Genomic DNA, 27,049 nt, shown 5'->3' on the forward strand with positions numbered 1-27,049 from the left:
GGATTCGGAGCAGGCGTATAATTCGGTAATAACCTTACTGGCATCAATTTAACTTAATTCAATTTCTTCAATGTCTGGATGACCAAGAGCATCAACAAATATTCCATGAGCAAATTGCCAGTAAATTCTTAAAATTTTGAAACGGCATAATCATTGTACCTATAAAAACGTATTAAATCAAGGCACATTCCAAGAGACAGCGAGTCAAGCTGTGATTTTCTCCTTTTTGAACAGAGAGAACGTCCGATAAGCTCTCGTTAGTTTGACCCTCCTACCACAAGTTCTTTTTGAAAATGACACTAAATTTTTCCCAAACAATTTGATAGATTTTCCTTAATATTACGATTTCACAGTCACGTTGCTTGGGTGTAGCATTCTTGTTTTGTTTCACAGCTGTTTCTCTGAGCAAGTACAACTACAACCGTACATGGTGGACGCCACCTCATGCATTCGCAAGTGTGCTACCAAAGACTGAATTGCGTGGATGCATTCAAGTTTTTTTGAAATTAGGCTATCGCTTAAAATTGCATTTAATCGCTGGCATTCCATTTAATGGCTAGATAGGTTCAATGAGATAAATTGAGTACGAAAAAACCTGACGCAGAAGACTATACATCTATTGGGTCTACCGTAAAGTGAAAAAAGACAAGCTTGTTCGCCGAGTCAATTCCGTTTTTTTTTCCGTAGTTTTTAATTGACTGATCTCACTCAAATTAGAATCTGATTAGAAATGCCGTTATGACAAAGTACGGCTATAAGGAATCGGTATAAGTACTATTATAACGAACTTGAATTCGTTATAATCCCCGGATCCCTTACAATGGCAGTTTTATTGGTGAAACATATCATGTCACTGATTACATAACTTCTGCCTGAACTTCTCAGAAAACTCACAAATGATCAAAACGGTAGTTTTAAAGGCTCTGAGTTAGATATGCCGAATTACTATTAAACATATGTACAGTACGCAACCACTAAATTAAAGCCATCGAGCGAGATTATTTATGTAACTACAAGCTTTTAAGTTAGTTAATAATTGTGCATTTTTCAAATCATTCCAATTCACGAAATATTGCCATTTGATGAATATACCTGCTGTTTGTTCGATTCAGGTTTCTAGTTGAACAACAATCGTGTCCGTATCTTCAACTGTGTAATAGGAGAGCGTTTTCAGATCCGATTCGAGTGAGTATTCGTATTCCGGAAACTGGTGCGGTCGGAAGAACAGTGCCATCGGCTGAGACGGAGGAACTTTCAGCAACCTCGTCATAAGCAATTTCACTTTGGACACTGTCATTGAACTGAGCATTTTGATTTGCGATATCTGCGTTTCCTCAGACTTTCCCTCAGAGCCATTAACGTGTTTGCGTAATACAACTTGTACCTTGATCATTTGTGATTTGATCTTTCCACTATTATTATCAGCAGATAGTGCCATACCTTCGCTCAGATCACAAAACAGATCGAAGTACGTGGGGTGAAGTTCCAGGAACGCTTTATCAATTTTGTCTTTCGACAGTCCGGCAGTCGAATTTGATCCGCCCGCTTTAATCCAGTTCTCGTAGTACATTTTGATGTAGAGAATTGACGCTGATCTCCGTTCTTCTTTGGGAATTTCCGTTTTATTTAAAATCGTCAAATGTGGAAGACGCGCAATCACTTCATCTCTGAACCTCTTCGAGTTCAGATCGCAAACTGGGTTTTCGTACAAAACGATGTTCGATAACTTAGGTAGGAAAGACAGCGCACATAAATTTCTCCAATTTTCAATCCCATTTCCTGCCAGAATCAACATTTCTAGATTCGCGAATCCCATATTCGTAGCCTCAACGGGAAGCTCGATGCTTTTAATACCATTATCCAATAAGTTCAGCATTTTCAGACTAGGTAAATATCCAAATTTCTGGACCTGTGACCAATCAGAGATCTCGCACTGCTGCAGAGCTAGACTCTCCAACTTTTCTAGGCTTCCTTTGGGTGGAATCGAGAGCCCTAACAACGAATTTGCTGCAAAAGAGGCTGTTTTCAAGTTCGGAAACAGATCTGCAACAGCCAGGAATTCTTTGAACGACAAATTGACTGCGTCACAATAGAACTTTTCAACTTTTGGAAACTTCTCAGTTATCACGTGTAAATTTCTCACTCTGAATTCATTGAGAGATAAATTGATGCTGGTTATGTTAGGCATGCCAGTCAATATTTCGACTGGCACATTGATGTCCTCAATGAGGCTTTTGCTGAGGTTGATATATGTTACTCGGGGGAACCAGTCAATCAACTGTTCCGGAGATCCCTCCAGGAAGGCGACCGGATATGTGGACAAGTCGATGTCAGTTTGGTACAAATTCCAGGCCTGAACAAAAAATTTTAAAAATTATTTGAGAAGAATTGATTAGAGAATGGCAGGAAAAACCAAAATATTGAAGCACTTGTCAGCCTTTCGTTTTTTCAGCCTGATCAATAGAGCACATACCTGGTCTTTGGGTACGTGACAATGACCATCTTTGCTCCGGTTGTAGAACTGGATCTCTTTGCCACCCATGTTGAAGAAGTTGATCACATCTGGACTGTCATCTATCTTCCCAATCGGCATGTACCTAAATAAATTTTCGTTTAAAATATCAATTTTTTTCTGCACAAAAAACCACAAAATCTGAACAACAAAATTTTATGACAAAGCAAAATGTACGAACACTTTGCTGTTCAGTTTAACAAATTTTTTGAATAAAGTCAACTTGATTAAGCTCCACTTGCTAGCTCAACTTGACAATATACGGATGCGGATACAACAATTCAACTGACAAATTTCTGTTGTCCGATTGCCTAGCTCGAAATATTAGAAAAATAGAAAAAAAACTCTTTCTTCCTTAAAGAAATTTGCGGTCCATTAAATCAAAGGCCACAACTAGTTTGCAGAGTCGGAGTTAGGCATACCCTCCGTTGAATTTCTTTTACAAATGACAAACCATAATAGTTATTTCACTTCTCAGAAAAAACTTTTTTGGAAGGGAACTTTTTTGCTTGCGTCTGCTGGCTCAGCTCAAGCTGACAGCCGATGCTGTCAAACGAATTCTAACTACTAAATTGTGTTTTACCACCACTTGCGCATCCAAAACTACTTTGGATTCTGTTTAAATTCCAGATTATCAACTCAAATTTGACATATGAATATCTGAGAAGCTATAATACCAGCATTACCGTTTGGATATGGCTTCAATGACACCTATGCCCCTCTTCAGGTGTTTTTCCCTGACAAAGGACCCAGATCCATCCTTGACATCTCTGAGTGTGAAGTATGACCTGCCATTATAGTTACCCTTGTGCTTCCCTCGCTCCTTCTCATCCCATTCCACACCATACCATGTACCTGCACAACAACAAATCACACCATGTAGCCACATCTTACAATATAAACTACGTTTTTTCCCTATTTAGTACATCATTGCGAGGCACAAGTACTGCATGTTTTAAATGATAATGGTTAGCATAGTCTAAAACGCGGTGAAGCCAGCCATTACAATTAAAACATGCTGTTGTCATTTTTCTTTGAGGTGGGTTTTAAAGGCTTCAATTAAGGCCTGAACACTTGATGAACTGGAGAGGAAATCAGCGGCAAAACAAAAAGCTCAGAAGGCTGAGATGCTTTGTTTGCATCACGTTGCTGGCGATCGCACTCTTGCATTGAAAATTCTTGCATTTCCTACACTGATTTTGCATAACCCGGAATTAGATTCAACACAGTAATACCTGCTTGGCCTTCTAAATCGCCAATGAATCGGAGAGTGGCGAAATGTCCGTGGTGTCCTGATGCACCCACTTGCACACGGTTCCCAATTGTAAATGTCTCCCGCATCAATACTAATATCTGAATACAAATTCTTGTTTACAACAATCAAAAGCGAAGTTACAAAATACATCAAGATGTCCAGGAATTTCTAAAAGAGACAATTTATAAAGCTATCAATATCTCTGTTACCCATTAGATGAATCATTTAAAATATTTCTGGTGTGAAACTTTTCAAAAAATGGACTTTCATCAATTTTCACCCCAAAAAAGATGATAACTAATTGCTGAACAAAACCCATAAAAAGGTAGACAACATAAGAAATTGCTATTTTGGAGGGAAAAACCGCCAGAGAATATGTGAAAAGATTCTTCTGTAAAAATAATGCTGCATACTTTTTGCATTTTAAAAAAATAAAGGAACCGCTATTTCTTTTCAAAAAGTACTCAGTAGATCGCCGGAAAATAGCCTACATTGCATCTCATGATCCCACTCCATGAATGAGAGAAGAGAGAAACTAGCCTAGAGAAGTCAAAAAGATTTTACGCAAAATGCTGAAAAAGCGGCAAAATGGTAAAGCGAAAAAATGTTCGACGAAGTTAAAAAAATTAGGAGCGCTATAATAGCCGTCTGAGAAGATGAGGGCGGCTATTAAACAGAAAAAACGATAGTTTTCTAAAAAAAAAAGTTAAAACGCGAATCTAAGACAGGGCGTTAAGGGTTAGCAGGTTTCTTGGATTTATTTTTCGATATTGACTCTACTCATTTCAGAGTACTATTGGTGAGCAACTTCTCTTTAAATGAAGATTGAGCAAGAGGAGAGAAGATTAAAACTAGCATAGAGAACAAAAATATTTCATGCAATATGAACAAGCTCTGAGTTAAGGAAAAGCGAAACACTTTTTGATCTGCCAGAGTAAAGAAAATAGGACAAAAATAATAGTCGGCCAGAAAAATGACGCAGCCATTAAATGAAATATATTTAAACTGAAAGAAAACCCAATTAAGACCAAACAGTTTTACAGTTAGCATAGAGAATTCTATAGTTATATAGATGGGATAAAAAAGTTCACTATTTAACATGTGAAAACAAGAAAAAAAATTGATACAATTTTCAAAAATCACAATTTCCAATTTCTTAACCTCTCAAGCCGTTAAAATATTATAATTGCACACACAAAATCGTAAAGTTGCTTGTTTAAATTCTAATCCGTGATAATATAGCTTTTATAAAATACTGTTTGTAATTGAACTTCGTCGGTGAACCAGTGATTTATTCTGATAATTAGGGAACATGAAAACCAGTGGGGTGAATAAAATTAGTTTTGTGTTTATACCTTTTATACCAACACGGTGAGCGTATTTTGGAATACGTTATCAAAGAAAAAAGATACCGAATGTTGAGTTTTGAGATATTTGTAAAAACAGGCCAATAAACTGCTGAACGGGACAATGCAAAAATGCAAAAGTTGTGGGACTTTTGACACCATCCTTTTATTTCTATTCTACTGATCAATGGGTCAATAAAAAGCTGTCACCCTGGCTCTAGGACTGTTCCTTTTCGAAAAGTTTAAATTTAAGTTCTTGGAAAAACAAAATTTTTGATGAGCTGAATATTTTCCAATTAGTTAATATTGTGGTTAGCAGCTAGTCCCCTCTCAAACAAATTGTATCCATTTACTCTAAGGGCGCAATATTTGCAAAAGCTGTCAGTTTTCTGCGTTTTCTCCCAAACGAGAAAGACGATCCCCAAAATTTTTTGCGGCCAGAACATCTTTTCGAAATACCTTTTCATGGAGAAAAAATATGGTCCCCTGGCTGTGAGGTTTGAGATATTTATAGCTCATTTGGTGGGAAATAGTAAAAGCGGGAATATTTGAATTTTGGGACATCGACAATGCTAGAGTGTTTTTATCTACTACACTATAACATGACCTCACAAATCTGTTTGTTTGTTCCTAGCTCTTACAATGACCTAATTCAAAAATTCGATGACGACAAAAACAGCATTTCGCAAATAAGGGCTTTGCTTAACTTCGTTTTGCTTTGCTTAAAAAATTAATCTTTTGCCGTCAAAATTAACTTTAAAAAATTAACCTTAAAAATTAACCTTTTGCGGTCAAAAATAACAAATCAACAAACAGTTATGTCAATCAGTATCAATCTCACTTTTCTTTATCTATTTTTCAATACGACAATTTGCATGGTTTCATAGTGAAAATATAACCGACTAACGTCGCACCCAATTTCATTGCTCTCAAACTGCTGGCTTGAGGTTTGCCTGATTGGGTGAGGCGCGGTAGAAAATGGAGGAAAAAGTGTTCCGGAGAGGTGTGTGGGTCTAAAACCCCCAGAATTTCCCATCATTCCATAAAGTGCTTATTGTACTGTTGAATGACTCAGTAGTTTTGTTTAATCGCATATCCATAGACTAAAAAAGCTCTTAGAGAACGCGGCCACTTAATGCCTTCTCGGGCTTTACCTGTTTATCCTGTTTCTCAAGACAAGTCACTCATATTTGATGGCCAGACAAAAAACTGATCGGTCCAAAAACGATAGTGCTACAAATAGCATAAAAATTTGAGAGCAACTAAAAATGAATGAAACCCAAGACAAAATTTGAAAACATTCATATGAAAGAAAATCTAAAAATAATGAAACCAATAATCAAAATTTTTCCATTTCTCAACAAAGGTATAATTGTGCCAAAAAACAATTTCAATTAACCAATAATCTTAAGTTGTAAAATAGGGCTAAGCACAGTGAAGTATCTTGCGTAACGGCTACTAGTTGTTCCGATCCCTCTTGAGGGGGGAGGAACTATATACTCAAATGGGTTTTTTTGTTCAGACAATTGTGACCGATCGATGTATTCATCGTAGAGTTGAGACTGGTATCATTAGAAAGCTTGTCCGGCGCAGAATACGGAATTCAAAAGATTTTTTGGATTTTCCTTTTTTACAGGGAGTTATCGAGGTTAAAGCTTTTGAGAAAATAGAGTGAATTCTGTTGATTTTATTCACATTTTTCGGAATTTTTGACTAAAACTTTGCCAATTTTGCAAAAATTTGTTAAATTTTTTCAAAAAAGTATTGTTGATTGTTTTTAAAGACAAAAAAATGTTGTCGGCTATTTTTATTTAGACTTCATCAAAAAACAGCACGAAAAAAGTTTCTTTCGTTTACTTTGATTAAATTTTCAGGAAGTCCACACCCAAACACCACTAACACAATATTTGTAGTCTCAAACGGGGGCTATTTCTACTTCAATTTCTGTTACGAGTACTCTGTAATTAAAACTGCCGTTTTTTGCTAACTTCGTTGATTATCAAAAACGCACCATTTATTTTTGATTTTTTAACTAACAAAATATCTATATCTATGACATCAGAAAAAAAAAGTAATAGTGCTAGAAAAAATAAGTGTAACAGCAGGGCTAGTTTTGGACCAATCTTGTACTGTTACAATCCAAAAATAATTCGGATTGTAATCAGTCGGTCTTTTTTGTTAAAAAATTCGATCACTTCTATATTAATTAATAACAGAACATTTCAAATCAAAGCTTACTAGTGATAGGTCCGGTTAGCTTCCTAATGAGCTCCAATTAATTTATCTAGTTTATTGCTTGAAAACTTGTGGTCGTTTTGACTTTTGAAAATACTTGATTTTCAAATAAAAAATGACTTAATGAAATTTGCCTCCATTTTTCTTTTAATTTGGTCAACTTGTAGCTTAGTGTCACCAATGAAAGAATACTTCTCCTTTCTACAGAATTCAAATTCAATCTTTATTGCGATATTACGTCCTAGGTTTTGGTTCTCCGGCTTTGATACTGATAGAAATTACTTTTTTTCTTTAAGGTATTTACCCGTTCTTCATGTTTTCTAGATTTGTCATATTATAACGTAATGGAGCGTTTATATAATACATTATTGGCGTTCAAAATAAAGCAAAACTGATAATATTAATCTTAAAATCCTATAAAATATAGATTATAGTTTTTTAAGGCTTCGACACTATTTTCTCGAACTTAATTGTATTTTTTAAATTTGTCTTTAACTGTCGTTTTTACTTTGTCATTTTAGTCGTATGAAAATTCCTGAACAATGACCCGATTTCATTGGCTTTTTATAGAAGAATAGATGAGCCGATATTCTGATATTGGAAGATAGCTCATGGCTTTCATGATTTTGAAAAGAATTGTTTTCCAAAACAAAAAACACTAACTTCGCAATTTTGTTCCTTATATTGTCTGTTTGCTACCTAGCCTTGTTAATCACAGGCCGAATATGACATTATCTTTGCCAAGGGAAGGTGTCAAAAGGGATTGGTGTCACAAAATCTAATGTTTTTAAGAAATTCGATATTTACAGGCTTCGACAACGGTTTTTCACAAAAAAAAGCAAATTAATTTTTGATTTTTGTCAAAATTGACGTCTTTTTGTAGACGTAAGACATATTGTGGATAACTGGAGGTCTCAAGGGCTTCCCTTGGCAGAATAAAAATCCAAATTATTTCATTTTCTAATTAATGTCTTTCATGTCTTCGGAAATAATTTTTTCAAAAAACAAGCATTACTCAATTTTGTTGTTTTTTTTCTTTTTTGTCTACTTGTTACCTAGTTTCATTAATGAGAGGTAGCGTAATACATTATCGGTGTTCGAAGAAGGTGCAATCGAACACATTTTGATGCCCAAAGTGTGGCTTTACGGCTTCAAAAGTGTTTTCTAGGCAAGTTTCAATTGATTTGTTTGTTGTGCTTTTTAACCGCATAAAAAATTGAATACCGACAGTTCTTAATTCCCTTCTATAGAAGCATTGGTAATTGTAATTCAAAAGGATATTTTAGTTGATTTCTAATGGTTTTGATTACTTTGAAATTAATATTCTTTTAAAAATAAGCGAAAATTGTTTTTTTAATGTCTAATTGTTACCAAGACTTATTATGGACTCGTCCCGTATCTTTTCTGGTGAATTACAAGTTACTTTGTTTAATTTCAGTTTTATCTGACGCTATTTTGACTTTGTTATTAAGTTTTGTTTTTTAAAACGGACAAAGTTTTTGATTTAATTAATGTTTGTTGTTGTTTTGTGATTTTGCTGTTCGTCTTGACTCGCTTTCTTAATATTGGCATATGTCATCAATCTTATGCATCATTTTTTTTTACTCAACTGAGTTATTTGCTTTGGAGGCTATCTTTTCGTTCATACACCAATTTTTTTTTAAAAAAATACTTTAATTTTTGGGGTTTGGTTCCTCATTTGGTAGACAATTAAGCAAAAATTTTGGATGAGCGGGGTCGGAACCTTATGTGCAATCGCACATTACCAAGCCTCTTTGTTAGTGGTTAAACAACTGTTTGAAAAAATAAGCAAACCAGTCGTTGCTTTTAAACATGAGTAGGAGAGCAACTTGTGCGAAGAATTTGACTCTGTTGCAACAATGCAAGTAAACTGTTATATTCCAGCAAATTTTGGCTACAATTTTTCCGATAACTAACAAAGCACATCCTGCAATTTCACTGGGTCATTTCCTTTTCAAAATAAGTTTTTTGCTGAGTTGAAAAAAATTATACATTTTTGGAGTATCAGACAACATATTCTGCAGAGTTTTTGTCACCATCACCAATCGTTTTTGTCACCATTCAAAAATTTGCCCACTAAAACAAAAATGCAAACAATGTCAGGGTGAAAAGGTATTTCAGAACACACAATAGTAAATTTGAAAATAAACTATTAGCGAATAAATTTTAAAAGATCTATACAAATTAATGTTTAACAAATAATAACTTCGAATAAAAGTTTCTAATGAAGTAATAGGAATTAAGAGGCAATTAATATAAAGGATTTTAATAGAAGCTATTAGCACCACACTGATTATCATCTATACAAGGCAGCTCATACAACGCAGTGTTTATTCCATGTCTTGTTCATTTCTTCTCAACTGAATGCTGGGACCAGGTATACAGCAAGACACCAATGAATACAAAAATAGCCCCAACAAAGGAAGACATCTGCAAATTGACAGTAACAAAAATGATATCTACAATAAAGGATATAGGAATTAATATACACGAAACAACCGCATACCTCTGAGCCGGAATGTTATCCAACGATAGCTTGAAAAACACTATAGTGCCCAAACTGACAACTACGTGAACTAAAAGTTTATCCCAATCGAGGCTGACGAAGGTCACGTTATCAGGAATATAGCCACTGAGAAAATACTGAATGATTCCTGTGAACCCAAACATGAAGATAAATTGTGACGAGGTTATGAAGCAGGAATTACGATGGGCAATTTGAAGAAAAACTGAATTTGCGCCTCCAAAGAAGATGGCAGCAGCTATGATGAAATATCCAATTGCCGGGATGTTGTAAACGGTAGCAGCGGAACCAAAGACAAAAGTCGGCTGGGCAACCAGTGAAGCTCCAAAGAGTATCAGAAAAGTACAAAAGATGCTGAATAGTCCAAACGGTTGACCAAGCAATAGAGCGCTTAAGAACCCAGTGACAACTATGCGAATCCTGTTCACAACATAAGCATCGCTTGTCGTAAGGTGGTTTAATGACAGAAGATAAGTCAAGTTCATATTTACAGTCGCGAAGCCATTGAGCGCTCCGAATGACAGTAGCTTTGAGTCTTTAGTTAGCTTCTGCAGTTCTCGCGTGCGAACTACTTCAATTAGTCCAATAATGAAAAAGGAGACTATTCTCGCGAAGAGAAATTCGTCGGGCGTGGCAGCTTTAGCTCTTCGTGTGACTGCGGCTGCAACTAGGAAACAAACTCCATTCAGAACGCAGTAAATGTCTCCTTTGAGGGTTTTTGAAAGACCTCTGGAGCTCATTTGCACTCATAACCTCTAAAATGCAAATAGTTAAAAGTTTTCGTCGCTTTTTTCATTCATGCATATGAAACCCGGTCAAGCCGATATTACAGATAAAGAGGTTTCTGTTCCTTAGGACAACTGCATCGTATCAAACTTTACTAGCATGCTTTTCAAAGCAATATTAGCCTATTGTCAGAATTTTCTCGTGCGGTATCAATTACAAATCTTACAAAACATCGTAAATCAATTCATGTAAACAGTATATAATACCCCGCAAATTCTGATCTGGCTGTTTAAAACTATTTCAAGAACTCATGTGTTGCTCTCCTCATTCTACAGGCGATATGACTTTGATTTAGCTTCCTTCCACGAATTAGGGAGGGGAACATACAGTTTTTCTCACCATGTGACAAATAGCCCAATTTTTTGAAGATATTAAGGAAATCACCGGTATCCCATGAAAATAATCTTTAATTATTCACTACAACTGGATGCCTTTGTGACGTATAGATTAAAAGCGAATAATTATTTTTAAAACGTAATGTTGACAACTATAGCTTTGATAACATCACTCAGTCAACTGTAGCTTGCGTCAGGTTAGCTCTACTACATTTTAATAACATCGGAACAAGAAGACCAATCTAACCTCAAAGCAAAAGAGGCCTCGCATATTGCGGTATATCATTCACAGGTAATATGAAAATCCAAATAATGTTATCACCTCAAGCATTTGAGCTCAATTAACGGCAATGAGTTCAGATTAGACTCGATGTTGCATATAAAATTAAGCGGCTGGTGTTTATTCATGTCTGTACGCTATTTTTAAACAACGAGCATACTTAACTGCCGAAAGAAAATGCCCATTTCAACCTGCGCAGCTGGCCAAGACAACGTAACATGGAAGAAAGGAAATGTCAAGTTCAGCCATAAAAGTCCTCCACGGTATTTGAATTGGTACACCAGATGCAAGAAAAATGGTTTTCAATACGAGAAAACAGCCGTCAACTTAAAAAAGACATAACAGGACAACTCTTGAAATACAATCCAACAAAATCAAAGAAAAATTTTGAGCCACTGTATCTGACCAGTAGATCAATTGAACAAAGCCAGCCAAAAAGACAGTCAAAAGTTTTAGAGAAACTAAAATAATATACAAAAAAAAATGAAATAATCATTGCTAGAACTCTTGAACCTTTTATCCCGAAGGCGAAATTCGATCCCTTTAAATAAACACATTAAACCACGCTCATGCCCCGAAAGGGGTTTATTAGCTACTGAAGACAGAAAAATTCGAGACATATGACATACTTTAAAAAATTGAAGGGTTTATAAATTTTGCAATATTACTATATACAAAGTCAATTTTGTCTAATCGATCTGTCCACCCCTCTGCAAGACCTAAAAAGTTTTATTGGCCCTTACAGATCGATAAATTCTGAAAGACAAAAATTATTCGCAAAAATTAAAAACATTCGAAATGATGCTAAAACTCGGGATATTAATGTCTTCAGAACTAATTCATTGTCACCAAAAGCTATCCAGTAACCCAATTACAAGCGTAAAAAGTAGCTTCACTGGCCCATAAAGGACGATAAACTCGAAAACAAAACAATTTTCAAAAAACTTGAAAACTGCCATTTTTTTTTATCATAAATTGCTAAAATCCGTAATGTTAACATTCCATTGCCATTAAAAACTACTCAGTAATCTAATTCCAAGCCCTCAAAACAACTTAATTGTTATACTTTTTCTTTAGCTGATGGATATACACAAATTATTTTAAACTGCCAAATTTACTCATGCGTGTACGCAATTACTCAACTAACTGGCCTTAGTGAAAAAGCAGACATTCAGCGCCACGAAATCAGTATTTATATTAGAGCTTGTCATTTTTTGTCGGCTAATTAAAAAATCATATAAGAGAAGGAATTACGTTATCTTTGAACCAAAACGAAAGCCTAAGATCAAAACATTTTCTAAACATTTTCTACTTTTAAAACAAACCATTTCAAATCTGAAATAGTAGCATATTTAGCGTTTTTAGTTATTTCTTTGAAAACTAGCCGGTCAGACATTCCAGAAACTTCTCTTAATAAACACACCTAAAACTCTAGGCGAACACTTAAAAACATAATTAATTAATTTAACTCATTAATTAGAAAAAACACCCTTAAAATATGCTGACACCTTAAAAAACAGGTAGAATAATAGGTGGAATAACAGCTAGAAACTTGACTTCACTTAATTGATTTTCTTCAACAAACACAACCAATTAAGGTCGGAAAAATTCCTCTCTAACGACTATTGAAAGCTCGAGTCTATTGCAGCCTGCTTCAGTGGGTGGGGGGGGGGGTAACTAAACAAAAGGCAAATACGAAAGGTTATTGTATACAAATATAAACAATAAAATTTAGAGCGAAAAAATGATATCAATTTCGGCGCTCTTTTCCATTCAATTTTAGTAATGAACTGACGCCAATTGAGTTCAGCTGCTAAAAATTTTGAACGAGGGAGAAATTTAGACCACGCAAAAATTGAAGGGCGTAAAAACCACTCGAAAAGTCGAAACGGTCAAGCTAAGATTTTGCATAAAAATAGATTTACAATAATTGAACGAGAGCAATTAAAAGCCTGGAATTAAAACGAATCGTCACTGAAATTCAAGCAAAACTAATTTCATCCTAAAAACACTTAAACAAAAACCAATAAATACCATCCATAACGTTAAATTTATTTTAAAAAATTGCCCTAAATTCTATATAAAATTCGAAAAATTGCTTAAACCGAAAAAAGCTGCCAGATCTACAACTATTTTTCAAGATGTCTGAGAAAAACTCCTTTGAAAAAAATTTCTAGTGTTAAATTAAATCAAAACTGAGCACATCAGACGAAAAAAATTATGTATTTGCTCAGATCTTGGGCATAATTGCAAACATTACCAACCAGCGTCCAAAAACATGATGGCCTCGCACAGCAAACGATGGTTTAGTTGTAGTTAGTGTCAACATAGGTAGGTCAACTCACTGGGTTAGAAGGAAGTTGGAACCTAAAAAGACCAAGGAGCAAAAAATACAATTAGGTTTTAAACAACTTATCCTATTTCTTGTGGCGAAGAGCCACATCGCTTAGCCGAGTGAGCGGAAGCACTTTTGATAACAAAATTGCAGAAAAGTCAGCCAAAAATTTGCCAAAACAACTAGAAGACTCGGGAAAGGAACAAAAGAATCATACCACCCCCAAAGCCTTAAACCAACAAGGACACTTCAGAAAGCTAACATTTGAGAATCAAGTTTTGAAACTATAATCAAGTTTTGGAACAATTCTTTGTGTCAAAAAATTTGGCTCATAGGATACCTCTGAAATGAGGGGCTGCGCAGTGCTGCCTACTTGTTAAACTAGTATTACTGAAGAAACAGTAAAAAAAGATCATTCGTTTAACGCCTTTCTTGTCAGTTAAAAACATATGATAGCAGCAAGTTTCCTTATCGTTTAACCAATAGGAGAGCCAAAAGCGATATATTTAATCTTTGATTTTTTCTGACCTGGTTTAAAATAATCGGCTGCATCAATTATTTCAAAATGGGACATTGCATTTTGAGGACACAACATTTTTCACTTAAATTTGGCCGGCCAGACATTCCAGAAACTTCTTTTTAAAACACACAGAACAGTTCTAGGTGCAATTTACGAAAAGAATATTCTAAGAAGCACGAAAAGCTATGCAAAATACTCAAACATACCCGGCAGATTGCCGGAAAATAGCCGCCGTTGATTCCAATAAGCATGATTGGGATTGAAAGAATGGATATTGAAAAAAAAAGATTTTTGTACAAAAACATTTTTTAAGTCCGATTTATTTTGATGGCATTTCGTAGTTGAACATACTTCTGTTTCTTAGAGAGAGGCTACAGGGACTACTATCAAAACCAACAAGCATTAGATATGGTAACTAAGACTTATAGGAACGAAGTTCAAATAGCGGGCATCTAAAATTGGGCTTTATGGGTTTATCCCGTTTCTACTTCTGACTTCAATTTTTTATACTGACTCTGTTTATTTTGAATTGCTCTGCTGAGCAACTGATGTTCAAAATCACTTTTAGCAGAATGAGAGAAGAGAGAAGCTAGCCTAGAGAAGTCAAAAAGATATCACGCAAAATGTTGAAAAAGCGGCAAAATGAGGTAAAGCGAAACATGTTAATGCTAGAAATTAGCTTCTTACGTTTATTGTGTTTTACCGCCTTTTGTAAGTTGATTTGTTTCCAAAAGTTGTAGCGAGTAAAGTCACGATGATGAAATGTTGTAAAACCGGAAATGATACTCTTGCTTGAATTGTGTAACCTGAAACAAAACATGCGCAACCAAACTAATTGAAACTTAAAGCCAGGACTCAAGACAGATAACGACCTATCACCCTTCCCAATGCGGACCAGCGGAACCATGGCGTTATCAAAACATTTTTTTATTCGACGAAGTAAAAAAAACATAGCCGGAAACGACTCGAAGGAGAAAATTGTCCATACTTATGACTAAACAAATAGAACAACTATTGTGAACCCTGAACCTCCACAAATGCCATAAAAAAGGAAGAACAGAAACCGCATTCAAAAACAAATTGAACAAAAAAATAGAAAAACTAAATGAGTTTTTTTTTAAAATAGTACAAGGAAACATAGAGCCGAGTAAAGTTCCTTTGCAATTAGAGCAATGAAAACCTCGCAACATAATTGACAAGTCGTAATAGGCTAAGAAACTTGTCTAAGATTTTTAAAAAAAGAAAAACTGCAAAAAAATAAGAAAAATGGTTCAAAATTTCTCAATTTTTCTGTCAATTTTACTAAAAAAAACATATTTTATACCAAGAAAACTTAAGTCAATTGGTATCTGAATAATCCATGAGTAACAAGCTTCTATCAAAATCCCACTTAAAGCATTAAAACAGAAAAATAGGCAAAAAAATCATTAAATTTCGTCTAAAAATCAGCAAAGATGATCAAAAACCTACAAATTATCATTAAACTCTAATTAACTACTTGAAACTTTCAATTCCTATCAAAATAAGCCTAAAGATAATACAATATCAGAATCAAACCTCATAACCATCAAAAGTTGGAAAAAACTGCTTTTAAATGCCGCACGTGAACAAAAAAATTTCGCTCGCTTAGAGAAAATTTTTTCACACATCAATTTCTCGCTCTCTCAAAAACAGCGGTATGAACAAAAAGCACTCTCTTTTTGCTCCGCTCTTCACTTTTGGTCAACGCCAAAATCACTCCAATTTTTTTCACGCGTTTCATTTCCCGCTTCAAAAATCTTTCCAATAAAATTGATTAAAAAAAACATAGCCGGAAGAATTCCGGAAACGACTCGAAGTGAAAATCCATTTAAACGCCATCCAACTACTCATCAAACAAAACGTGCCATCACTAATTGATGATTATCGTGAAACAAAGTCATGAAACGAAAAAGTAAAAACAATAAATTCAAATCTGTTAAAATATGATAAAAAGTCTGATCAAATTTTGTAATAAATTGAGATCCCGAAAAAACTATCTTCGCCAAAATAACTTTATCAAAACAACTAGTACTTACAAAAACCACTTATGTGAATTTTGAAAAAATACTTCAGGCAAAATTATGAAAAAAAAGCTCTTAAAAACAACTTTCACTGAAAAACCGGAAAAAGTTACTAACTTTTTTAGTATTTCAAAAAACATATAAATCAAAAGAAAAATTCCCTTCAGCCAATAGGGTATCCAGATGCTCACAAAACAATAGGCAGGTCATAATAGGCAAAGAAACTTAGAAAAATAGTTCCAATTTTCGCCATTTTTTGTCATATTTCTCAACAAAAAATGATTCTTTCCCACAAAACTGTAAACAATTGTTATCATTATATTGCTCGAGTAGAAGCGGCTTCTTCAACACCTATTTGAGCCAGAAAAACAAAATAATCGTCAAAAAACGCAAAAATTAGCCCGAAAATCAGCAAAACAAATTAAAAACCTCCGAATTATCATAAAATTCATATGAATTTCCAGAAACCTTCAAACCACTACCGAAACCAGCCTAAAATTAAAACAATATCATAACCAAACCTCTTAACCAAAAAAAAATGAAAAAAAAACTGCTTTAAAATGCCGCACGGTAACAAAAAAATTTCGCTTTCTTAGAGAAAATTTTTTCACACATCAATTTCCCGCTCTCTCAAAAACAACGGTATGAACAAAAACCACTCTCTTTTCGCTCCGCTCTTCACTTTTGTTCAGCACCAAAATCACTAAATTTTTTCACGCGTTTCATTTCCCGCTTCAAAAATCGCTCCAATAAAATTGATTTAAAAAAAGGACTTCTCCAATACTCCTCTTCGAGTCGTAAAAAGGACTTCTCCAATACTCCTCTTCGAGTCGTAAAAATAGGAGCGCTATAATAGCCGGCTGAGAAGACGAGGGCGGCTATTAAAAATAGATAAATATACAGGCACAAGCTTGATTTACTTTAATAGCGTGCCAAAGATACAGACAAAAACAGATAGAAATGATTTAGAAAATTGAAGCATTAAAGACTATGAAACAAATATCAGTGATGAATTCATACGGCTTGTTCAATGTGAACTGAAGCGTGTAAAACAGCAAAATCGAAGCAAGCTCGAAGCTCAACAATCTCCTTTCACATCATGAAATTCTCCTCAAATAGTTTTGGCGAATCGCATACATAGAGACTACAAAGCCGTAAGGCTGAAGTCCTCCGGGCTTAACCCGTTTAATCAGCTTTGGGGACGAAAAATTAGGGTCAGACAAAAATTCGGTCAAGCAAAAAATCACAGAAAAAGGCCACACGACAAATATAACTGCTACATTGTTTGAGTGCAATTAATAAATGCTTAAATTGTCAAAAAGCACACAATCATAAATATCTGTGCCCACAGGCATTCGTTAAAAACAACTGAAAATTCAAAATGGTCAAGGAAAAAATTTGCAAAATATTCACACACACACCTACATCAATTGTTTTAGACTTCATTCGAGAACAATTGAAAACTTTTATAGCCAGTTTTAATGACACTTGGCCAATGTAAAACCACGTCAGATCACTAAAACTCTTATTCTATTAGAAAAAACCGTTGAAAACTAATGTTCATATTTAGTTACTAAAAAAAACGATTAGATGAACGCTAGAATTTTTTTTGACAGCAATTAATAATCGGAAGGCAAAAGACCCAGTTCGTTTAACACTAGGTGAAGAATCAAATTCAACCAGGAGTTTAACTTCTGAGTTTCAGTACATAAACGCAGCTCTCAAATTACAGTCATTTCTTTAAAAATATTTCACTTCGGCGAGTTACTACAGTAGCAACCATTCCCATAGCTCGGAAAATTAGTTCCTGGAAACACAGAGTATTCTGGATTTCAAAGGCGTCATAGCAAATGCAACATTAACCAATGTATTTAATTCTATCGGGTCATATCATCCTGAGTGCTCAGACAGATTATACCAGAGCCGTGTCAACTTTGCAAAAGAAACAAATCAATTGAGCATAGAACAGCTGTCCAATAAATCACAAAGTCAACGTCCAGATCAAAGACTAATTTCAACGCCCACAAAAACCTCCCACATTCACAATGATGGTGTGATCATATCACATCAACGTTTTGGAAGAGCAAACACAAGCAAAATTCTTGAAATCACCCAAGGCCAAAAGCAATAAAAAGTGTCGCGTCTCGAAAACATGAGGTTTACTTTGAATTACAATTCTGTTCATAAAGCGACTCCATTGAATCAGTGAAGCGTATTGAAAAGCAAAACTTGAAACGCGCCTGGCCGAATTCATAAATCTTTCCTATACGTCACCAGGATCTCTCTGCTGCAAAAGTGAATTTAATCTACAATTAAATTAAGTATGACATTAGTTACTTTGGAACCCAGTGAGACGGACAACATTCAAAGGTAATAAATAATCACATTCATATACTTGTAGATCACATTATAAACATGTTTACGTAGTGTAATGGTGATAAATTACAAGCGTCTGGCCTTGTCTAACACCGAAGTGGTTAGACTCTGCACCGTTTCGACAGAGTCGCTGCGCATACTGGGTACTTGTAAGAATATCATGAGCGATCCCACTACTATCACCGTCATGTAGATTATGATCAGAATTCTATCCAGCACTTTTGCAAACACGTGCCATTCGTCCTTGATCTGAAGCACAATATTTTTTTCGCAAACATATTACAAAGAAAGCGTACTAAAAGCACGGATAGTTGAAAAAAGCACGGACAGTTGAAAACTTAGTATGTTTAAAGAAAAAACAAGTTGGGAACCACCGCTCTCGAGCTGTCATCCATTTACCAAGGCCAATTAAAAATTTATCAAAACTTTTTTGGTCAAATTCAGGCCATAAAGACTGAGCATAATTTCTATAAACCACTGAGCATAACTTCAGTATTAGTAATATCAAAATAGTGGGAGTGCACATTCACAAACACAACGGAAAATTGCCGGAAAATAGCCGCCATTGATTCCCATAACCCCAATTTGGATTGAAATAGAAAAAAAATTTAAAAAAAAAACTGATTGGTGTACGAGAACTTTTCAAGTGCGAACTATTTTTGATTTCAATTTTTGTTAGACATACTCCTGCTACTTAAGGAGAAGATATAGGGGCGAGCATCAATTCCAATAAGCAAAATAGATGGTAACTAAGTCTTATAACATAGCTGGCAGATTGCCAGAAAATAGCCGCAATAGATTCATAGATCGGCAATCTAAAAAAAACAGTAAAAAAGACAGACCAAAAAATTCGTCTTTTCATTGAAGGCTGATCTGTTATATTTTGATTAAAAATCTGTATAAGTTATTGCTGCCTCTATTAGCTGATCTCGAATAACCTTCATTTAGAGTGATACACACCCATTTGACCTTATCTCTTTGAATTAAAGTAAATAAAAGTCAATTTCAAAGTGAGGAAGTCATTTTTGAGAGTGAGGTAAGTCAAGTGTGACCAAAAATTTAATCACGCGCATGAACAAAAAAACTCGCTCCACTAAGAGCGAAAAATGACGTCACACATGCAATTCAGTTGAAATTGCATGAACGAATGAACAAAAAATGGCTGTGACGTCATATGGTCGTAACAAAAATCATGACGACGAAATAAAAAAAACCAAGAGAAAGCCAATAATAGCCTCAGCTATCGCTGTGCGGCTATTAAAAAACAAACTGCAAGTAGCGGGTATCTAAAATTGAGCTTTATGGTTTTATCACGTTTCTATTTTGATTCCGTTATTTGATACTAGTTCTGTTCATTTTAGATTGTTTTTGCCTAGAAACTGCTGTTTAAAAGTACTTAGAGCAGACTGGGCGAAGAATGAAATTAGCCTTGAGAAGTCAAAAAGATTTCACGAAAAATGTCGGCAAAGCAGCATACTGAGGTAAAGCGAAACGAATTTTTGTTCGACGAAATAAAAAACAAAAAAAATAACAGGACAAATCCTGACCTGCAACTCAAGGAATTTTCATTGACTAAACATAAACTAGGCCTAGAAAGGACTATGAAGGATTGGGAAAACTATTTAGAAAAAAATCCGACCAAAAAACGAGAAAACTGTAAAAATCAAATTTAAAATGCCGCATGTGAACATAACCACTAGCGACAAAGCGAAATTTTGTTCAATTTCTATTTTCTCACTCTACTTCACAATGAGAGCCAGAAAAATCATCACAAAAAATCAAGAAAATGAGTGAACAGATCTTCAAAATGCCGCATGTGAACATAACCACTAGCGACAAAGCGAAATTTTGTTCAAATTCTATTTTCTCACTCTACTTCACAATGAGAGCTAGAAAAATCATCACAAAAAATCAAGAAAATGAGTGAACAGATCTTAAAAAAACAGCCCCCAATGCAATTCAAATTCTTTGAGTTGTACAAAAGGGAGCGCAACAACAGCCTGCTGAGGCGATGAGGTCTGCTATTAAACATAAATCGACAAACGTCGGCAAAATTTTAGACGTTGGTCAAATCAGAAACATCAGACGTTGGTAGAGTTTGAAACCCGACCTCCTGCTTCCGATTCCTTCACCTCAGAGGCATTAATCAATCGGCTATCAGGGTCTTGTAATTGTGCTCTAACATTCGGTTGTGTTTGAACAAAAAACTTTATTTCGGAGTGAGAGAAACTGAAATCACGCAAAAATAAAGAAGTGCGTGAAAGTCATTTGAGAAGTCACAGATTATTCTAAAAGAAAAATCGGCATACAAAATACAAAAACGTTTACAGTAATTGCTTCTAATTCGGGAGCAAATGAGAACAAATTTTTCGTTATCAATTAAGTTTGGAATTTATCTCGACTAAGCCTCGAATTCTCCAAGACAGGGTTCTTTGCGTTAGTAGTTTGTGATTTCCCAAAAGATACGAAAATCATTTGTTTTTAGATGATCATTTGTCGATTTGTCAACTAAAATAAATCGTGGAAACTATATGAACTTGCTGACCGATAAAAAAGAGTTTTTGAGATAGATAAGGAAGATATAATCAACTTTGAATGTTAGATTATTTTTGGTATCAGGATACAATACAGAACTTCTGAAAACCAAATGCGCCAAAATAGCCACTATTTACGCAATAGAGAATTATAATCGTTTACCATAATTAACCGAAAGATTACTTAACATAAAAATACGAAGATAATTTGTGTGAACAGATCTTTAAAAAATACAGCCCCAATACAATTCACATTCTTTGAATTGTACAAAATGAGAGCGCAATAACAGCCTGCTAAGATGAGGGCGGCTATTAAACATAAATCGACTAACGTCGGAAGTCTCTCGACTGACAGATTATTTTTGGTATCAGGATACAATACAGAACAACTGAAAACGCCAAAGTACCAAAATAGCCACCATTTACGCAACAGAGAATTATGATCATTAAGCATAATCAGCCGAAAGATTACTTAGCACAAAAATAGAAGATAATTTATGAAAAAATCGCCACAGCCATGCATCAGCGGATGAGACAAAAAACGACAGCAGGGAGTACTTATCTATCTGCTTCAGTGGGGCGGGGATACCCTCCTCAAGGAGGGGGACAAAGTAATTCACTGAGGTGATTCAATTCACTTTTCATTTAATTTTTAGTAGTGAACTGCCGCCAGTTGAGTTCAGCTGCTTAAAATTGTGAATGAGAAAGAAATTTAGACACAGTAAAACGCAGAAAGTCAAAGGCGCAAAGTCACTCGAAAAGCCAATACAGTCAAGTAAAAACTTTGAATAAAAAAGACACTAAAGTTTACAATAATTGCTCGACATTGTACGTAAAGACCAACTTGCTACTATGACATTCCGTATTCTGCCACAATGTGAATGTCATTTATTTTGATTTTTCAAGTTTATTTTGCAAACAAACGATTTTATCAACAGTCAACAATTGCCGAATACCGTATAGTAGCACTTCTTTTGCAAATAGAAAAACGAATTGAGACGAATTCTTGGTTATCAGAGAATAGTGTTAAAAACGGTTCAATCGAGCGGAAAGACGAACGTAAAAAACATAAACCGACTAATGTCGGAAGAATTGCTCTTGAAAGACAGGCGAGGCAATTTAATTCAAGGACTGTAGCCTAGATAAATTTGTCTTAGCCTAATTGTTGTGATAAACTGATTAAATAGTTTTAGAGATGAGCCAGCGAGGCATGGGAGATCTGATGGAAGAGTTGCATGAGAGTGAGGGTCTCGACGAAACATCTAAAGAAACTTTGAAAAACTCTTATTAAAGAAAACGCCACGAAAAATGCACGAATTGCGCAATTAGAATCAGAGGTGACGCAAATGAAAATTAAAGTGAACCAACTTGCGAGATACCAATCCAACGATTGTTTAAAATTTCGAAATCTGCCACTTACTACAAATGGTTCTTATCAATCAGATGTTATTTGCCTAATCCAGAACGTTCTGAATATGAACATTGAACCGAGTGACATTAAAGCTTGCCATCCACTGGGTAGAGGATCGCCGTTCAATCCACCCCCAATAATAGCAAAATTCTTGTATTTTGAGCAAAAGGAAAGAATCTGGACAAGGAAGGGTTTGCTCCATAAATTTCAAAATCCAAATAAAGAAAAAACAGTGTATATCCACGAAAGGTTGAGCAAATACGATCTGGCATTGAAAGAGGACGCTGAAGACAAACAATTGAAAGTGACAAAGAACTCAGCACCACTTGTTCAAATACAGTCCGAAGGGATGACTCGTTATATTGAACTTAATTCGACCAAAGATACTGCTGAGTTACAGCCGACTGCCAAGAAAATGGATCAAGCATTGAACAAATTTTCAATTAATGCCCACTCAAATCAAAGACAAGTACGGATACGAATTCATAGCAATTAAATGCAAACAATTTCAACACCCTGTCCCAAAGTTATCAAAACCACCAAATTTCCCGCCTGGAACCCCATTGTCAACTAAGATGCCTTCTCTCAAACGTGTGCGCAAATCCGTTGAAAAAAAAAAGAGAATAGAAATCTTCTGGAGGAGCTTAAAAGTAGGAGAGCAAATAAAGACGAGTTGCTGGACTTTGTTATGGGTCTCATAAGTGATTCACCTAATGCCAAATAGACTTCTGGATGGTTTTGAGGAGCAGCCGCTTCGGATTGAAGAGGATAGCGAAAACTATGTCACCTAAAAATTCAGTCTATGGTTTAATCAAACCTACCAAAAATATATCTGCATCAAATTCTTGTAAAATTTTACATTTAAACACTAGATCCATAAAAAACATTATGAAGAATTAGAGGCACTGATCTCTTGTGTTGACTCTCCGCCTTCCATAATCTGTTTAACAGAATCTAGGTTAACAAATGAAGATTAACCAAACTTATTCAAAGTAACCAACTAAAAAAACTTGCTTGTCAAAATCAAGGGTTGGCAGGGGTGGTGGTATTATGATTCATTTAAGAGACGAAGTAAGCTTGATTGAAGAGCTGAATTGATGTTAAGATGAAAGTCTTTTAGCTCATCTAAACATTGGGGATTTGAAGATTGCTTTGTTAGTAGAGTATAACCCTCCAATAGTAAACAAGCAAAATTTTAGCTTTGAACTACAGAATACATTAGAAAACCTTAGCGATCGTCATGAGAGAATAATTGTCCGTGGACACTTCAACATAAACGCACTAGATACTAATCGATCGAAATCGTAATATCTATCAATATTACGATCAAATGGTTTTAAACTAAGTTTTCTTGAACCAACCCGCATCAGCCAAAATACCGAGACTTGTTTGGATCACTTTTTCATGAAAAACTTAAAGGTTCGAAAAGCTTTTGTAATGGAGAATCAACGTTATTGTATCATATTCGCACAGTGCTGCAATTTGAAACCAATAATAGAATCAGTTTCTCTCGCTTTCCTGATACCAGTTTTTTAAAATTCCCTGATAAAATGGCTCTTTTTACTGAAACTCTCTCTGAGTCACTAACCACAAAAAAATACGAATAAGTAGACGATGTTGACATTGCTTTTCAGAAGTTTGAAATTGCATTTAATCAAGTATTTGAATTGATAGCTCATTATCGAATTCCAAATGAAAATAGGACTGGAAAGCCAATTTGCTTTGATAAAACATTGACAAATTTGATTTGCAAATTTTTGAGCCGTGGAAAAAAGAAAAACAGAACCGCGGCAAATTAGACAAATTAAAAGCGCTACGTACTAAAGTAGAGAAAACAATCAAAGCAAAAAAGAAACATTACAATGAACAAAAATCCATCGGAGACTCGAAGCAAGTTTTCAAATTTATAAATGAGCTCAAGGGCGTTACTTCTAAAAACACTAAAATTCCTTTGTTGTCGAAAAATGGTAAAAGAGTTGAAGATCACTATGCAATTGTAAATTAGCTGAATGATTTTTTTCGTAAACATAGGGCCAAATCTTAAAGATGCAATTCAAAAAGAGGTCTGTTAGTCACCATGTTAATAGCTCAGAGTATGTGGCTTTGTCAAACTAATTGCGACGTTAAATCACTAAAGTCATTAACGACCCAAAAGAGGAATCATCTTCAGAAATTGATGACATCAGTACAATTTCCATTAAAGAAACAAGATCCCTTACATGCAAGCATCTTGTTTATCTTGTAAACACCTCCTTTAAATATGGTAAATTCCCAAGTGTATTAAAACGAGCAGAAATTGTGCAACTGCATTAGGCGGGAGCAAAAGACGACATAAACAACTACAAACCATTTTCATTGCTCATTGTATGGAGTAAGATAATTGAACGCATGTAAAATCGAATTTATACATACTTCGAAGCATTCGATTTATTCAATCCTAATCAGTTCGGTTTTCAAAAAAGAACATAGCACAATTGATGCCATTGCAAAGTTGACCGAAACCATTAGAAAAACAGCAATTTGGAAGTTGTCACCTTTTGGTTGACTTAAAAAAGCCTTGGATACGATTGAACACGAAACCCTGTTAAAAAAACTTGAATTATATGGCATAGGAGGCGTTTGCCTTAATTGGATTAAAGATTTTTTTTATCACAAAGACAGCACTTGAGTTACATAAATGACCTTCCAGACGTAAGCCAATTCTACAGAATTATTATCTTTGAAAACGATACAAACCTCATAGCAGGAAATATTGATTTTCATTCAATACAAAAAGAATTAGTCAAGGCAGGGAAATGGCGCAATGCGAATCGGCTGTCACTAAACGCTAAAAAGTTGTCAAATGAGTATTAAAATAGGTAAGAGTGCCTCTAATTCCAATAGGCTTTGTGATTTTAAATTAAATTCTGTTACTTTAGCTGAATCAGAAAGCTGCAAATATTTTGGAGTACATACATATAAAAAACTTTTCACAAGGCACATTGACGAGGTAAAAAAGAAATTGTCTATTCAATGCGGAATTGTGTCAAAGTGAGTTAAGGCACTATATTTCAAAAATTGTTTTATTGCAATACTATTCAACAAATATTAAACCAATAACTCAATACGGTGTTTTGGTATATGGATGTGTTAATTACACAACCCTTGAACCCATAGTTTTGTTGCAAAAAATTCTTGGACTAATTTTGCTCCTGAAGCACAGAAAACGTCGCCCATCTTTTTGAGAAATATAAAATCTTAACAGCTCACGAATTGCATGTAAACGAATTGTTAAAATTTGAGATAAAATCAGTGAATAAAAGCCACACTGACACATATCAAGGATTTCTTTTCCTGTGAATCGCGACCAACCCATTTGACAAGAAGGTCAAAGAAATGGTTGTAAAAATACCAAGATGTAAACGAAAAAATGAACAGAATCACTGAGATACAGAGGTGCCAAGATATTTGATCTTTTAATGGGAAGCAATGTTCTACCGCCCAATTTTGATCAGCTCTTTGGTTTCTCGTATGTCAATTTGGTGCACAGAATAAGGGATAACTTCATTTTATCAAATAATCAATTAACAAAAACTGTTTCCTCTTAATCAATTTCCCATGTTCACATTTTGAATTTTGAATAATGGGAAAAAACCATCGCATAACGCTTTAAAGTGCTGTGGCTTGGGTTCCCTAACGGAGTTAACAATTTTATCAAAAGTTGAAAATTCCTTTAATTTTGTTGAGAGTTTTGGCTTTTAAATTATCATTCTTTGCAATTTTTTGGTTTATTTTTTTTTTCATTTTTACATTTCTTTACATGTCCAGTGATCCTGTTAGATCCGTTATTTGCCCTCTCTGAGTTTTTTGCAATTTTCTGTGTAACCCAATGATAACTTGAAGCTTTCTGATGTTATTTAATATTATAGTTTTGATGTTCATTTATACTTAGAGGAATAAACTCTCTCTCTTTATGGGTGCAAAAATAGTTGCCCACGATGGGATTCGATCCACGAACCTCCCACTCCCTCACCAAAATCACTGCCGACTCGGGTATTAGGCCCTTATTTGCTACGCTGCAATCAATTTTATTTTAGCAACAAGCTTTATTTCGGAGTGAGAGCAATGAAAAACGAAAGCCTAAAAAGTCACTTGAGAGGTCAATGAAAGTTCTAGAAGAAAAGCGTAAAATGGTCAAGCGAAGAACTTGCATAAAAAAGACTGATACGTTTACAATAATCGCTATGAACTTCGTTCGAGAGCAATTTAAAATAAGACTAATTCACGGTGAGGGGGTCATTTAAATAAGAAGGATGGACTTATATGAATCTAAAATTCTCACATTGAGTAGTACCAGAAGTTTCTAAAAACTGCACATTACAAGCTAAGCTACTGTTAAAGTCAATTTTCGAAAGCAGAAATCGAAGTTCAAAAATGGACGTAAATTTTCGAATTGAAAGAAGTCAAAATTCAAGTTATCAACAAACAGCTAAAAGCTTGTAGAATGACCTAACTCCTCTCTTTGAGTCGTAAAAACCTGTAGAATACCAACACTCCT

The 27,049-nt window shown here is 34.9% G+C and overlaps 2 protein-coding genes across 3 annotated transcripts in view; both read right to left on the reverse strand.

Annotated features, from left to right (window-relative positions):
- Nucleotides 1-909: 909 nt before the first annotated feature.
- The window catches only part of LOC142349765 (tubulin-specific chaperone E-like), a 396,822-nt gene continuing 370,682 nt past the window's right edge, over nt 910-27,049 (reverse strand). The window contains exons 2-5 of the mRNA XM_075401526.1: nt 3,748-3,865; nt 3,199-3,367; nt 2,474-2,597; nt 910-2,353 (exon numbers count right to left, since the gene is read on the reverse strand). Coding sequence (XP_075257641.1) covers nt 1,109-2,353; nt 2,474-2,597; nt 3,199-3,367; nt 3,748-3,853 — 1,644 coding nt within the window. The 5' untranslated portion in view covers nt 3,854-3,865 and the 3' untranslated portion in view covers nt 910-1,108. The remainder of the gene's footprint in view (nt 2,354-2,473; nt 2,598-3,198; nt 3,368-3,747; nt 3,866-27,049) is intronic.
- Nucleotides 18,492-27,049, reverse strand: part of LOC142349894 (neuronal acetylcholine receptor subunit beta-4-like) — a 42,633-nt gene continuing 34,075 nt past the window's right edge. For both annotated transcript variants that reach the window (XM_075401739.1, XM_075401738.1), the window contains exon 8: nt 18,492-18,816. In XM_075401739.1, the coding sequence (XP_075257854.1) occupies nt 18,634-18,816 (183 nt within the window). In that variant the 3' untranslated portion in view covers nt 18,492-18,633. The remainder of the gene's footprint in view (nt 18,817-27,049) is intronic.

Source organism: Convolutriloba macropyga, chromosome 11 (assembly GCF_964194025.1).
Source record: "Convolutriloba macropyga chromosome 11, txConMacr16.3, whole genome shotgun sequence".
In the NCBI taxonomy this organism is placed as follows: domain Eukaryota; kingdom Metazoa; phylum Xenacoelomorpha; order Acoela; family Convolutidae; genus Convolutriloba; species Convolutriloba macropyga.